Source organism: Tetrao urogallus (assembly GCF_951394365.1).
Source record: "Tetrao urogallus genome assembly, chromosome: 2".
In the NCBI taxonomy this organism is placed as follows: domain Eukaryota; kingdom Metazoa; phylum Chordata; class Aves; order Galliformes; family Phasianidae; genus Tetrao; species Tetrao urogallus.
In genome coordinates this window covers 79,723,560-79,736,485 of record NC_136814.1, presented here as the reverse complement: position 1 = coordinate 79,736,485, position 12,926 = coordinate 79,723,560, and the positions used below count along the sequence as shown (strand labels likewise).

General features: G+C 35.3%; 1 protein-coding gene across 1 annotated transcript in view; it reads right to left on the bottom strand.

Annotated features, from left to right (window-relative positions):
- The window catches only part of COL12A1 (collagen type XII alpha 1 chain), a gene marked incomplete at both ends in the record, with an annotated part of 96,101 nt that overhangs the window by 14,521 nt on the left and 68,654 nt on the right, over window positions 1-12,926 (bottom strand). Inside the window, 7 exons of the mRNA XM_079532661.1 lie at window positions 793-846; window positions 2,019-2,072; window positions 3,915-4,010; window positions 4,460-4,513; window positions 5,511-5,597; window positions 6,181-6,258; window positions 7,280-7,429. Coding sequence (XP_079388787.1) covers window positions 793-846; window positions 2,019-2,072; window positions 3,915-4,010; window positions 4,460-4,513; window positions 5,511-5,597; window positions 6,181-6,258; window positions 7,280-7,429 — 573 coding nt within the window. The remainder of the gene's footprint in view (window positions 1-792; window positions 847-2,018; window positions 2,073-3,914; window positions 4,011-4,459; window positions 4,514-5,510; window positions 5,598-6,180; window positions 6,259-7,279; window positions 7,430-12,926) is intronic.

Below are 12,926 nucleotides of genomic sequence, written 5' to 3'. Positions count from 1 at the left end.
ACTGAATCACAGTTCTCCTGATTACTACTAGCATGTATTTTTAAAGCTATCCACAATGATATTTACAAAAACAGCCATAAAAGCTAGAGCAGGGAAAGGCTATATATGGAACAATAAGCTTGAGCCAATTTAGATATTCAGCTGCTGTTGATTAACTGAGGATGGAATTAATATGTATTAAATTAATATTTTAAGAAAAGGAATTGCTGCTGTATACCAGAGGAGGATTTCTTTTTCTGTTCTCTCACTTACAGATTAACTGGAAAACTGGAAATTTCTACTTAAATGATGAATAGCAGAACATCTCCCTCCCAGCTACTCTCCCTTCAAAAAGGAATGTGAAGAAATCCCATTCCCAAACTAACTAGTGATAATCCATGGCTTGTTAACGACCCAACATAACATAAATTTTGCAGATGTCAAGACAAGTAGAACTTTCATGAGATCCCCTACAGCAGTAACAATATGTGAAAGACAGCAGGATTGAACACCTCAATGCTCATCGGTTGCAGGCACCTGAGAACCTGTTCAGGACACAGAACAGTCAGTCTTGCAATTTTTAAAGAAAGTATCCTGCTACTCTAAGGTTATCTGGAGAGATTTTCACCTGCAAGTTTTTCCAGTCCTTTTAATTTACCTCTTCTGCTTGGATATAGACAAAAGGACTCTCTTTGAAAAAGTACTTGAAAACAGAAAGCTATGATAAAGAATGGAAAAAAGAAAAAGAAAAGAAAAAAAAAACACTCCACCATATTATGTGGTCTTTCAGGAAGGTAACTGAGGAAAACTTACCCTTTCACCTGGAGGTCCCACTGGGCCAGGTGGACCAGGTAAGCCTGGGGTTCCCTAGAGAGAAAAAAGAAATGATAAACTGCATCAGAAACTGAACAAATTTATCTGCTATGCTAATTACCCCAGTGTCTATGCACACATTTAAATATTAGTCTTTAATTTCACTTTTTGACATTTATTTAAAAAATCGTTTAGGAGGAACAATTTATTTCATATATATGATACAAGAGTCTTCACCCTCACTTGCATTTTTACTGCACTCTCTTAAATTTCAAACATAATTTTTGAGTATTACAACCAGAAGTCAGATATATCATAATTATTCCCTTTACAAGCATGTCTAACAGATGTCAGCTAATCTTTTAACAGGTGCTAAAGTCATTGGTTAGAGTGTTTCTAAAGAAACGAAAAATTAACTCTTCCTTTATCCTTTCTCTGTTCTATTTTTAACACAGTGTTTCTTCACAGTGGTCATTGTAAATTCTCTTCCTTGTAGCTTCTGGGTTAGGAATAAATACAAAAATAGTACATGCAGGAATGATCTCACTCAACACTGTAGGAACAGGGCAACTATTGTAGGAATCAACACTGAGCAGCCTTGTATTATATTATATTCCCCGTTTCTGTCTCATCTCACTGTGCATTTAACTGTAGCATGTCTCTTAGCATGTTATTGCTGTCTAAGTGTATATTCCTCAAAGTTTTAAGGACTGAAAACACACATAAACAATTAGTTTAAAAAACACACAATTAGTTGTGGAGCTCATTAGCCTAAGAAAATCTGAATTCCAAAAATAGAAGGCAATTAGACAACTCTAGTGAAGAAGTGCCCTGCAAAGGTTCTGCAGCCTGTAATTTAGGAAGACACTGACCTACAAGGTGGTCAGAAGTTAAGAGACTTTACTGTGTAGATATCAGTGTACTTTTCCTAATCCATCAATCTTTCTTTGTACATTCACAGTTGGCCTGATGTATATTTGGTTTGACTCAATACAGCTGTTCTTTTAATTTTGCTCTGTTTTGAATGGTTTAGAATTTTCTACATTTCAGATTACTAAGTGTAACACGATAGTGTCTCCAAAACTATTGCTTAGGAGGGTATGAAAAAATTCCTAGTGATGTCAAAGGCAGCTGTCCAGCAGCCAATCCACATCAGGAATACTGTATAGTAGCAATAGGGGTTTTTTTTGTTTGTTTGTTTGCTTTTAAATTAAGAATTAACTTACTGATCGTCCTGGTAGTCCAGGCTGGCCAGCGTCACCTTTCATTCCTTGACGACCCTATGAAAGTCATAAATGTTCATTAGAGATTCTGAACTGCAGACCAGAGTATCAAAATAACTAATCAGTGTAAGCAGACACCAAAAATTACCCCAACACATCTCAATGAAGAAGTCCATAATCCATCTATGTACTATGGGAAAAAAATAGATACATATACCTCTTGATTGAAGTAATACTCATAACATTTGCAAACACAAGACAACTGGCTGATATTATACTAAAAACACAGGAGAGAAGGAAGGAACACAGATTTCGATAAGGAAGCATCAGAGACTTTTCAGTAAGAGAGACTATAATATTACTGCCTCCACAAGCAGCAAGGTAGGAAAAGGTAATATGTTTTCACCTCCCCTATCTTTCTCAGCTGATAAATGGAGCCACCCACACTCATAAGAAAAGGTAAATCTGGGTCTTTTTTGAGTATGACATTTTTTTTCTGATCTATACACTAAGACTTCTAGGACACAAGGTGTGGGACCATATAAAAAAAGCACTGTATTGTCTTTCACAACCTGCTTGCATTCCACATATACTGTAATGCTGTAGTATAGCTGTATAGTTTAAGACCACATGACATGAATTTGAAAATACAATACTTAATATAATACAATTTGTAAGCATAGCCTGACAATGCAAAATTGCAAATTGACATGAAAAACAAAATTCCATGACTCACAAGGGTTGCTATAACTTCTCCTTAACTAATGAGAAGTTCCAAGTATCATGTCAGTTCTGTTGCTGTTGTCATTTTCCAAAGGTGTTCAAACTGAATATGGCAAGTGCTTTTATATCATGCATATAAAAGGAATATGTTTGGCCTTTCTTGCTGTTTGGTATCTTTATGCTATCTTAAAAAAGCTTTTCCTTCCTGCATCTAACAACAACAACAAAAATAGGTGGTTAACAGATTTTTTTATTTTACTTTGTCCTACAAAGGAGAAGATGGACCTAATGTCTACATAGATGCACAGACTGAGAAGGTGAACTGGCTTCAAATGCAAAATGAGACAGTGTGCAATGAGATACCAATTCTATTTTTTCATAAGCTTTACATTTTATTTAAAGATTTCATTTAAAAAAGTAGTATTAGTATTCTGGCTATACTAAAATATTCCAGATGTACCTAATCAGGAACTATATTCCTACTTTTTAGACAGTAACTTAGTAAAATACAGATAAAGTTATGTTAATACATTCAGAATGTAGACAAAGGATTCCTGTGTTATCTGCTTTAAAAAGCACAATCTAGTGATATTTCCTTGTGTTAACAGAATTAAGCCAACATCATTTATACTTTAACTGTATATACATTAAATGAAAAGTAATCCTCCACTAAAATATACATTCTGTCACCAAGAATCCCTCAAGGAACTAAGAGCTATTTTGGATGCCTGAATCTAGACACATATTGCCTCTGAAATTCTGAGTAATGGTTTAAGCACAGAAAATAGAATTTGGACATGTGAATCTGTGATAAAATTCAGAACAGCACTGCACACTTAAGTTTCCTGCGCTACAGTCTGATAATTATGAGTCATAGAACTTTAAAGCCTAGAAACTGCACAGAAAAGTTGTAGAAGAGAAAATGCTACACAGAAATTCTCAAAAGAGAAAATGTAACACAATGTGCATCACAGCAATCTGATCCCGTGCCTTCATAAGCACTTTATAAGCACATGCAGCATCCAGAAAGAGGATTCTATTGTTTTATTCTATAAGACTTGTTTCACAGTACTACTGTATCATGGGGAAAAATGAACATTAGTGCAAAGCTCCTACCCTTTTCCCAAGACCACTGACCCAGTGACACTGTTAACCACACTCCAAATGGCCACTCACCGGTTCTCCTGGGATTGAAAGCCCATTGGGACCCTGAGGACCTGGAGGACCTTGAGGGCCTGGAGGACCTGTCTCACCACGAGGACCAGGTGGCCCCTTAGAGCAGAAAATTAAAACAAGATTATAAATGGCAGTGTTTTCTTATATCTGTAAATGCAAAGTCCTTTGGGTTAGGCATTAGAGTAAGTCAGCAGCCTGGAGACCCACTGATACTTCAGAACACAATATTCTTTGATTCAGGTTGGCAGTCACAGGCCAACACGTACTTTCTGGCAGTGTTAAATGGAAGTATAGCTGTGTACTCTGTACAGAAGAAAGGACAACAATGCTGCAGAATGTGTAGTACCACTCCCATAAATATGATCCAGTCCTCTGATGTACTTAGGCTACGTATGCATAGTCTTACATAGATGAACTACATGTAAATAATATTACCAGTTAAATTTTTAATATCCATTCTTAGCTCAGAATGGAACTTAGAGTATAAATTTTCATATAGGCAAGCATGTCACGATGTTATAGATGCATTCCATGAAGATACTTACAGATGATCCAGTCAAACCCCTTTCACCTCTGGGACCTTTAGCACCTGGGCCACCCTAAATTAAACATTTGGAAAGAAAATGTATTTCTTAGTTCAGAAAAAGCAAAGGTACGTCACACTGGTGAGTTATTAATCTTTTTAAGCAAATTCTTACATGAAAGCTCAAAATTATGAAGTGTACAGACCAGAATGCAAAAGAATATAAAAGATGCATTACACAGAAATTTAGGAAAGCCATATAAGTGTCAGCCTAGCCAATTCAACCCACTAAAATTATTGTCAATTTTGTCCTTGCAGATCTACACATCTTCAGTTTATATTCAGTCTTTTTAGATAGAGGAATCATCAAAGTCTCTGTATACCTCTCTAGTGGACTGCTAGGCAACTTAAACAGGCTTCGTATTACTCACACAGTGTTTGGCATCAAAATAGGACTACTGAGCAGAACACAGCTCCCTTATATTCATAGTAATTGGTAGAAGTATATCTATTCCATAGATTATTATCAAGTCATTCATTTATTTGCCTGATAATGACTCTTTCCTTGGAATGAAATCCTGACCTTGCAATTAAGAAAAGCATTTGCACATTTCACTAAAACCTCTTGTACGTGGAGCACAAGACAGCTGAAAATGAGACAGACTCTTTCAGCCTAACAAACAAGCAGGAGCTATTCACAGTGATTAAATAGGAAGTATGGGAAAAGGTTTACAAATATAGGCAAATGAAAGTGGAAGGAGCTGCCCAGTTGTGTTATAAACTAAGACAAAATGAGAACAGATTAACATGAAGTTATGAACTTGTTGACTGCCAATTGTCTCTCTGACTGATCTTCGTTTCACAAAATTTGGTGAATGTTTTCATGTATTCAAGAAACGTGAGAACAGGATTATCAGACGTTTCACAAGACACACTGAAATAAATCAGCTGGTGTTACTTCCTTCTGCGCAAGCCAAAATTACCTTTTTCCACTTTGATTAATCTGAAACTTGTTCCATAAATTTAAAAATTAAAAAAATATACAAAAATCTCTATAGCAAATGATTCCTTACGGCAGGTCCAGGGGGTCCTGGTGGTCCCACACTGTCTTGAGTACAGGTGCAAGCATTTGGAAGAGCTGGGCATTTTGCTTCATCTCTCTGAAAATTCAATCACAACTCTTTCTGTCAATTTAAATGAAAGTACTTGTTGGTAGCACACTTTGCTACAATAAAAAGATTCTCTATTATCCTGGTTTTGATTACTGTAGAACTCAGAGTGAAACAGTGCTTTCCAAATATATTTCGTGTTTTCAGCAAATTATTTTCTCTGCAAGCAGTATAATGCAGTAGCAACAGAAACATGGGCAAAACCAAATCCATAAGGAATTTCTGTTTTTCTAGCATTTATTTTCATTAGACAATCAGCTTGAGCTGATTATGCAGTTATTTTTTAAATGCCAATCTAACATACTTATTAAAACATAATGTAGCTATTCATTTCATAATAACTAGGATCTTAAGTATCACTGAAGTACAAAATATAAGCTTGACACTTTTCACTATTACACTCAATCTAGCACATTGCAATCTTTCTCAGATGCAGAACTCTGAAATGCAAAGTTGCTCACTGGTTGCTCTCACAAGAGATTCAAATGTGTTATCAGTGCAGGCTAATATTGTTATTGTTATATATGATATCATTAACGATGTTCTGAGCAGTCTCTAGTTCATAAGTACTTACCATAGAAGGAAGATCACAGCATCTGTCTCTGCTAGTCCAAACTGGGCTGCATACAATGTCAAAATTCTGGATTTCTAACTGTAAGAGAAAGGAGAACCCTTGAACAATAACAATATTTACAAAATCTAGTGGCAATAGCATTAAAATTGACTACTAAAACAACTTATTTCTAATGTAATTAACATCATTCACACATTTGGGTTTTTTGTTTGTTTTTTTTTTGTTTGTTTTGTATGCTTTTTCTTTTTTTTTTTTTTGACAGTGACACAAAAATTATTTTAAGACATTATTTAAAAATAATCCTACTTAAGGCTGCAATTAACTCCAAGATCTGATGCTTACGCATGTCCTGGTGGAGAAGGTGAACAATACTTAAATTATAAGTTCTGCAGAATGGCTTCAAATAGGGACATTAAAAACAGTTTACTCTCTTTCACCCAAGAGCTATAGTCCTGTAATTTCATATATACTATCACACATTTGGAGGTGAACACCAAGAATCTTCTTCAGGTGTTAGATTTTGCACACACAGACCAGATTGCAACCTTAGATCTTCTAATACAAAGCCTGGCTAATAGCACTAAATATGCATTATATATAGTGAATTCATCAAGATAATTGATGTGCCCTTCATTGCAGCCACTACTTTTCTTCATAGGTTTATAGATCACAAAGCCAGAGGGGATTACTCTGTCACAAGACAGATTACAGGACTTGCCAGAATTAAAACTATTTCATTACAGAATGTCATGTAGGAGATTAAAACAAAAAAATCTTCACTTAAAAATTTTCCACCAATGGGGAATCCACAGGAATAGTTGCAATGACTAACTGCTTTCCCTATTAAAAAGAAACAAAAAACAATATTTATTCTCATATTTGAATTTACTTGACTTCAACTTTCAGCTATTAGGTTTCAGTTCTTGCAGTTCTGCTAGAATAAAAACCTACCTATTTCTCAGTTAAGTACCTTCAATCTTGCAATACAGGAACTTATAAGCTTTGGGTGTGGGACTACTTATTTAGCAGCTCTTAACTTCTAAAGACTTTTCTCACGAAAGAGTTTGAATTAATGTATGGATTAACATTTATCTCTTACTGTTGCTGTTCTCCGGTCACCTTTCAGAAGTTTCCCAAGTATTTCATAGCCATCAGTTGTGATATTCCCAGCCTCTTTAATTGGCTTTTCCAGTATTTCACTGCAGTCAATGTAAATCTTAATATTTGATGAAGTGACAACAATGTGAACCTGAAAAAAAGTTTAAGGCATTACTTAGAAAGAACATATTTAGTATTTTAACTAGTATTTCCTTGCTGAAATAATACTGTTTTAAATTTTCTTCCTGATAATCTTGATTTACTTTCAAGACAAGGAAAAATTCCAACATTAGTAACTTCTTTAAAAGGTGTTAAAGATCTATAAGATGCATACAAAGGCACAGTTAGTAAGTACTACTTAATATAACAGCTGAATTGCAATGTTCAAAAATTAAAATCTTTTCTTTTAAAAAAAGCTTGCCTGAAAGTTGCTTTAGGACAATATACAAGTCAAAAATAAAAAGAATTTTAAAGAGGAAATGAATGTAAGCTCTGCTTGTTCTCTTCTAATGGCTGGGGCCACACAAGAGGTTTAATGAGTCTATGACTGACTAATAGATTCTGTCTGTAGTTCACAGAGTAGATCATTTCAGATCCAGAAATCCAGGGTTCAGTATCCTCAGATGACTCATTACTAGTTACTCTGAGATATAAGAACAGAATAGCCTGTCCAGAAAATTATATATATATATATATAATTGTTTTTTTAAACAAACAAAATAATGGAAAAAGCAAGAAATAAATTTCCAGGAGATAAATTTCACTGCAAAAATCTATGCCAAAATAAGGCAAAAACAAAGGAGAAAGGATTAATTACTGGAAATAAGTGAAGTTACAGAGAGAGAAAAGAATGGCTGTAACAAAGGGAGGAGTGTAATTCTACAAGAACAGTGTTTGGGTTATACATAGCAAACTGTATTCAGAAGAACAAGAGGAGCAAAAGCAAAGGTTAGCATTCTGAAAATTTACAGTGATTACAGTCATTTATCCTGCAGTGACTGTACAGAATTAAATATCAGACAAGGACAATCTATTGTTCAAAGTAAGCAAAACACCTAATGTGGCCACGTAATGAATACAGGTGAATTTCCTCTCTATGTATAAAAACAAAAGACCTTCAGGCATCTCCAATACAGAAACAGGGTTTCTGTTTTCAGTTAATCTAATATGCAGTTGACAGAAGAACATCGTAAGGCAACGGTGAAGTTTTTACCAGTTTTATATACCTTACATGTGGGCATATATTTTTATATACATTATATTATCGATATAATTGTTCAAATGCCAACATATAAGGACCAGCTGTAAAAATCCTTGAATTATATATTTATGTTTTAAGGCTTCTGTCATCACTGCGTATAACCCTTCAGAAACCTACTGCTATTCAATGACTACTTAAAAAAATTGGCATAAAGTGGAAACAGCGATTCCCATAAATGTCCTGAGTCAACAACTGACTGAAAAATCTCCTGGGAATTTGCTTGTTGGGTTTTTTTTTTCATATTAAATATTTTCCCATGTGGAGTTGTCTCCAAGGCATCAACACAGCTTATCTCAAACTCTCTAAACATTACGTAGTTATGCTTTATATCACTGGAATTAAGACTTTCGAAACTGTCCTAATTTTTTGTCAACTGAAATTCAGTTGGCATCACAGTTCAATTCTCAGCACTGTATAAATGAGTGGTTTTTTAATTCCTATTGTTGTTCACCAATCAAGTAAAAAATACAGTGGAAAGATAACAGAGAAAGTTTAAGTATATTTTGTTAATAAAAATTAAGCTCTCCACAAAATAAAATTAACACTACTATGCCATATCTTGAAATTCATTATCATTTACACATAATATATTCGTTCATTTGATCATACACATGAATTTTACAGATAAATGGCAGCACCAAATGACACTACAGATGCAGCTGACTAGTTCTAAAAGGTACTAAATGTGCAAGACTTTCTATTGAAACATTAATTATTTGTCACAAATTAAATAAAGCAAAATACATCTGCATAGAGAATGCATGTTACTTCATTTTCATTTGCACACAAAACTTAGGAGGTAAATCTATATCATATTGCTGAACATGATCACCAGTTTGTAAAGCTTCAAACATCAATGACTACTAGAGCATCAACTACCCATCCAAAGAAGCAGCAATCCAAGCAGTTAAAAATATTAAGGACTCCCCCAAGTCACCAACTCGGTCCCTTTATTACTGATTTAATGCCAATTCTGAATTCCAGCTTTAATTTCATTCCTTACACACAAATCTAACACAAATCTATTGTTGATAGTCAATAAAACATAGAATCATAAGATGACTTAGGTTGGAAGGGGCCTTAAACACCATCCAGTTCCAACTCCCCTACCATAGGCAGGGTTACTAACCACTAGATCAAGCTGCCCAGGCCCCATCCAAACTGGCCTTGAATGCCTCCAGGGATGGGGCACCCACAGCTCTGGGCAGCCTGTGCTGGTACCTCACCACTCTCGGTGAAAAATTTCCCCTGACATCTAACTTAAATTTCCCATTCTAGTTTAAAGCCATTCCCCTTTGTCCTATCACTATCAGACCATGTTAAAATTTTCTCTCCCTCCTATTTATAAGCTCCCTATAAGTATTGGAATGTTGCTATCAGGTCTCCCTGGAGCTTTCATTTCTACAGGCTAAATAGCCCAGCTCCCTCAGTACTTTTTTAAGGAGGGGTGCTCCAGCCCTCTGATCATCTTTATGGCTCTCCTCTGGACCCACTCCAAGAGTTCTGACAACTCCACATCTCTGCATTCAATCCTGCATCTCTGTATTCAATGCCATCTGATTTTGTTTTCAACAAAATGTTACCAGAAATGCTCTCTTCAGTTTCAAGCACACTAAAATAAAGCATCACTTCTGACCATCTACAGTGCCAGAAGGCATGAAGTTTTACAAAAACAAACATAATTTAATCTCTCTCTCTAAGATCAAGTTTGATTTAGTGTTCTGATTTTCTGCTAAATGAACCACATCAATAAGCTATGCAAAGTATTATCCCATACGTACATCAGCAGAAAGACATAAAACTATTATCAAATTTCCTGTGGGTAACTACTGCAAAAGTGCAATCAAAAAGGAAGTCTAGCATGGTAATAATAAGCAAGTAGAAGAAGTATGTCTCTCCAAAACATTCAGTTACAAGCCTAATGACTGTCTGAGGCAGTCAGGATTTTTCCTATGGGACGTGCCAGATTCAACAGCTTTCACCATAGCTATGTTACACAGAGCATTCAAGTACGCCAAAGTAAATCTCTCCGCACGGTTAGGTGTAGTTAGCTGTGCTTCACTGAACGAGCCAGTAAGTCATCTAGCAAAAACCACAAAAATGTTTGACATTTTGGAAAACATCTCGTCTTTTAAAGATTTGTCATTTCTTTGAAACTAGATGGTAGAAGAAATTACAAAATTACCTTATGAAATGTGTTAATCTTATTTCCCTTTCTTCATCCAGTTGAAACTATTTCTAACCTTTATTAGGAACTAATCAACATGGTTGATACACAAGGCTTTCCCAGCATACGAGCTGGGGAGACCCATGATGCTATCATTAATGTGACTCATGCAACAATCTCAGTAATCATTCTGGAGAAAGCCCAGAGAATTCTGCTCAGTTACGTGGTGTAAAATCATAAATAGAAGATATTTAAGTCAAAGCTACTCCAGTTACTTCAAATACTATCAAAATCTGACTTTTTTATTCCTTTCTGGGTAAAGAAGAAGGGGGATCAGCACACTGCATGGATCATTTTACTTAAGATGTAGCTGCGTAAGCAAGAATTTGTAGTTTCAGAGCTTTAATGTAATTTGCCAATAGCTGCTACTTCTGAGCATTGTTCACCACCTTCAGAATGCTTTCTGTTCTTATGTATGAGTGCATGTAACAATTAAAATAATGCAAAATTCTTTAATTGCATTCATCAACAAATGTAGTGAACAGTTATACAAGATTGCTGTTGTTGCTGGGCTTGCAGGTTGTTCCCCATTTGCACCAATTCACAAGCTTCAGTGTAAGTGCTATCAAAGAATTCTCCTCACCTCTATTACATTTAGAGAAACTAAAAGGAAAAATGTGACTTTGAACATCAATGAACTTAGCAGTTGACACTTAAAACAGACTGCTGATAATACAGCAGGTAGAGAGCTTCATATCACTGATCTGAATAATGGAGGTCTCATCTCTCACACTGATATGAATGCTATTTTGTTTTTTCACTACTCCTTGGCAATAAGGTGACACAACTTTTAAAGCAAAACAATACATACTCTAGTCGTTGCTGACTGTTTTTTCTCGCTCAATAGACTAACACTGTTCCTGATAATTCAGTTGTCCAACTAAGCTACTAAAAAAACAGAAATGTGAAAAGACACATGCCAAAGGCAAAATAGAGGCTGTATAATGCAGGTGTGATCCAAGCCTACTCATAAGTAGCAGTTACAAATGTCACAAGACAAACATCTCTTTACATATAGGAAAACAGTAATTAAGTAAATTATAGACACTGCAACAATTAGACAAGATATTTAAACAGTTTGGATAATTACCCTCTCTCAAGTTCTGAAGAAAACAATAGCTCTTATAGTACTAACTGATTTTATAATGCTGCGTTTTAAACAGATCAAGTCTCAACACATTGTAATGCTGGCACCAGCTAGCTTTCCCTGCCTTCAGCTGTAGCAAAGCATGCTTCACAATCTAGCCTTCAGTATCACAAAGTCAACAGAAGCAACCCCTTATCAGTACCCTCAAAGGAATGCTTGTAGTAACTGGTCATGCAGGAGAGGGTATCATAAAGAAAACAAATGTTATAGTGCTGCCATATTTAATAATCAGAGGAAAAACTAAACCAAACAGAAGGCAGATAAGAGAAAACATCAGGATGTGTATTTCAGCTTACTGAAAATATTGCAACTTTCTTGCCTTTAAACACATATGCTTAACAGCAGGAAAATATTTCTGAAGCTGTAGTTTTAGGCATGCATGTAGCCTGAACTAAAAACTTCTCAATGTCTAGAGGTAACAAAGTCTGACAGGATCAATTTTTCATAATTTGATCCACAACACTTAAAAGCAAGCACAAAACTGCCACATTTGTAGGCAAAGGCAAATTTCACTAGCCATTCTGACAATTCAAAAATGTGAGTTCACTCTAAATTTGAAACAGATTATACAATCTGTTACATGTTCTCTCTCATTATTTTTGTTCCTTCCATTAATATTACTATTATCATTAAATATATTATTATATAATATATATAGTATTATTATAGAATAACAATGAATATTGCAGGTCCAGTGAATCTAAAGCCAAAAATATACCAGCATCCTTGCATACATGGAAAATGTGTAAATATACATGTTATGTATGTTAATCATATAAATTTCATTCAATATTCTATTCAACTACCAATACTGGCTCCTTGTTCATCTACAAGCCAGTAACTACTTAGTTTCTGTGGCTACATCATTGCAGTGTTCAAGAGGCGTCTGAATGAGGAGCTGCATGATATGGTTTAGTGCTTGTGGTGGCAACGGTGATGAGGAGACAGTCGGACTAGATGATCTTACAGGTCGTTTCCAACCTTGGGATTCTATGAAAATCTTCCTCTTCTCT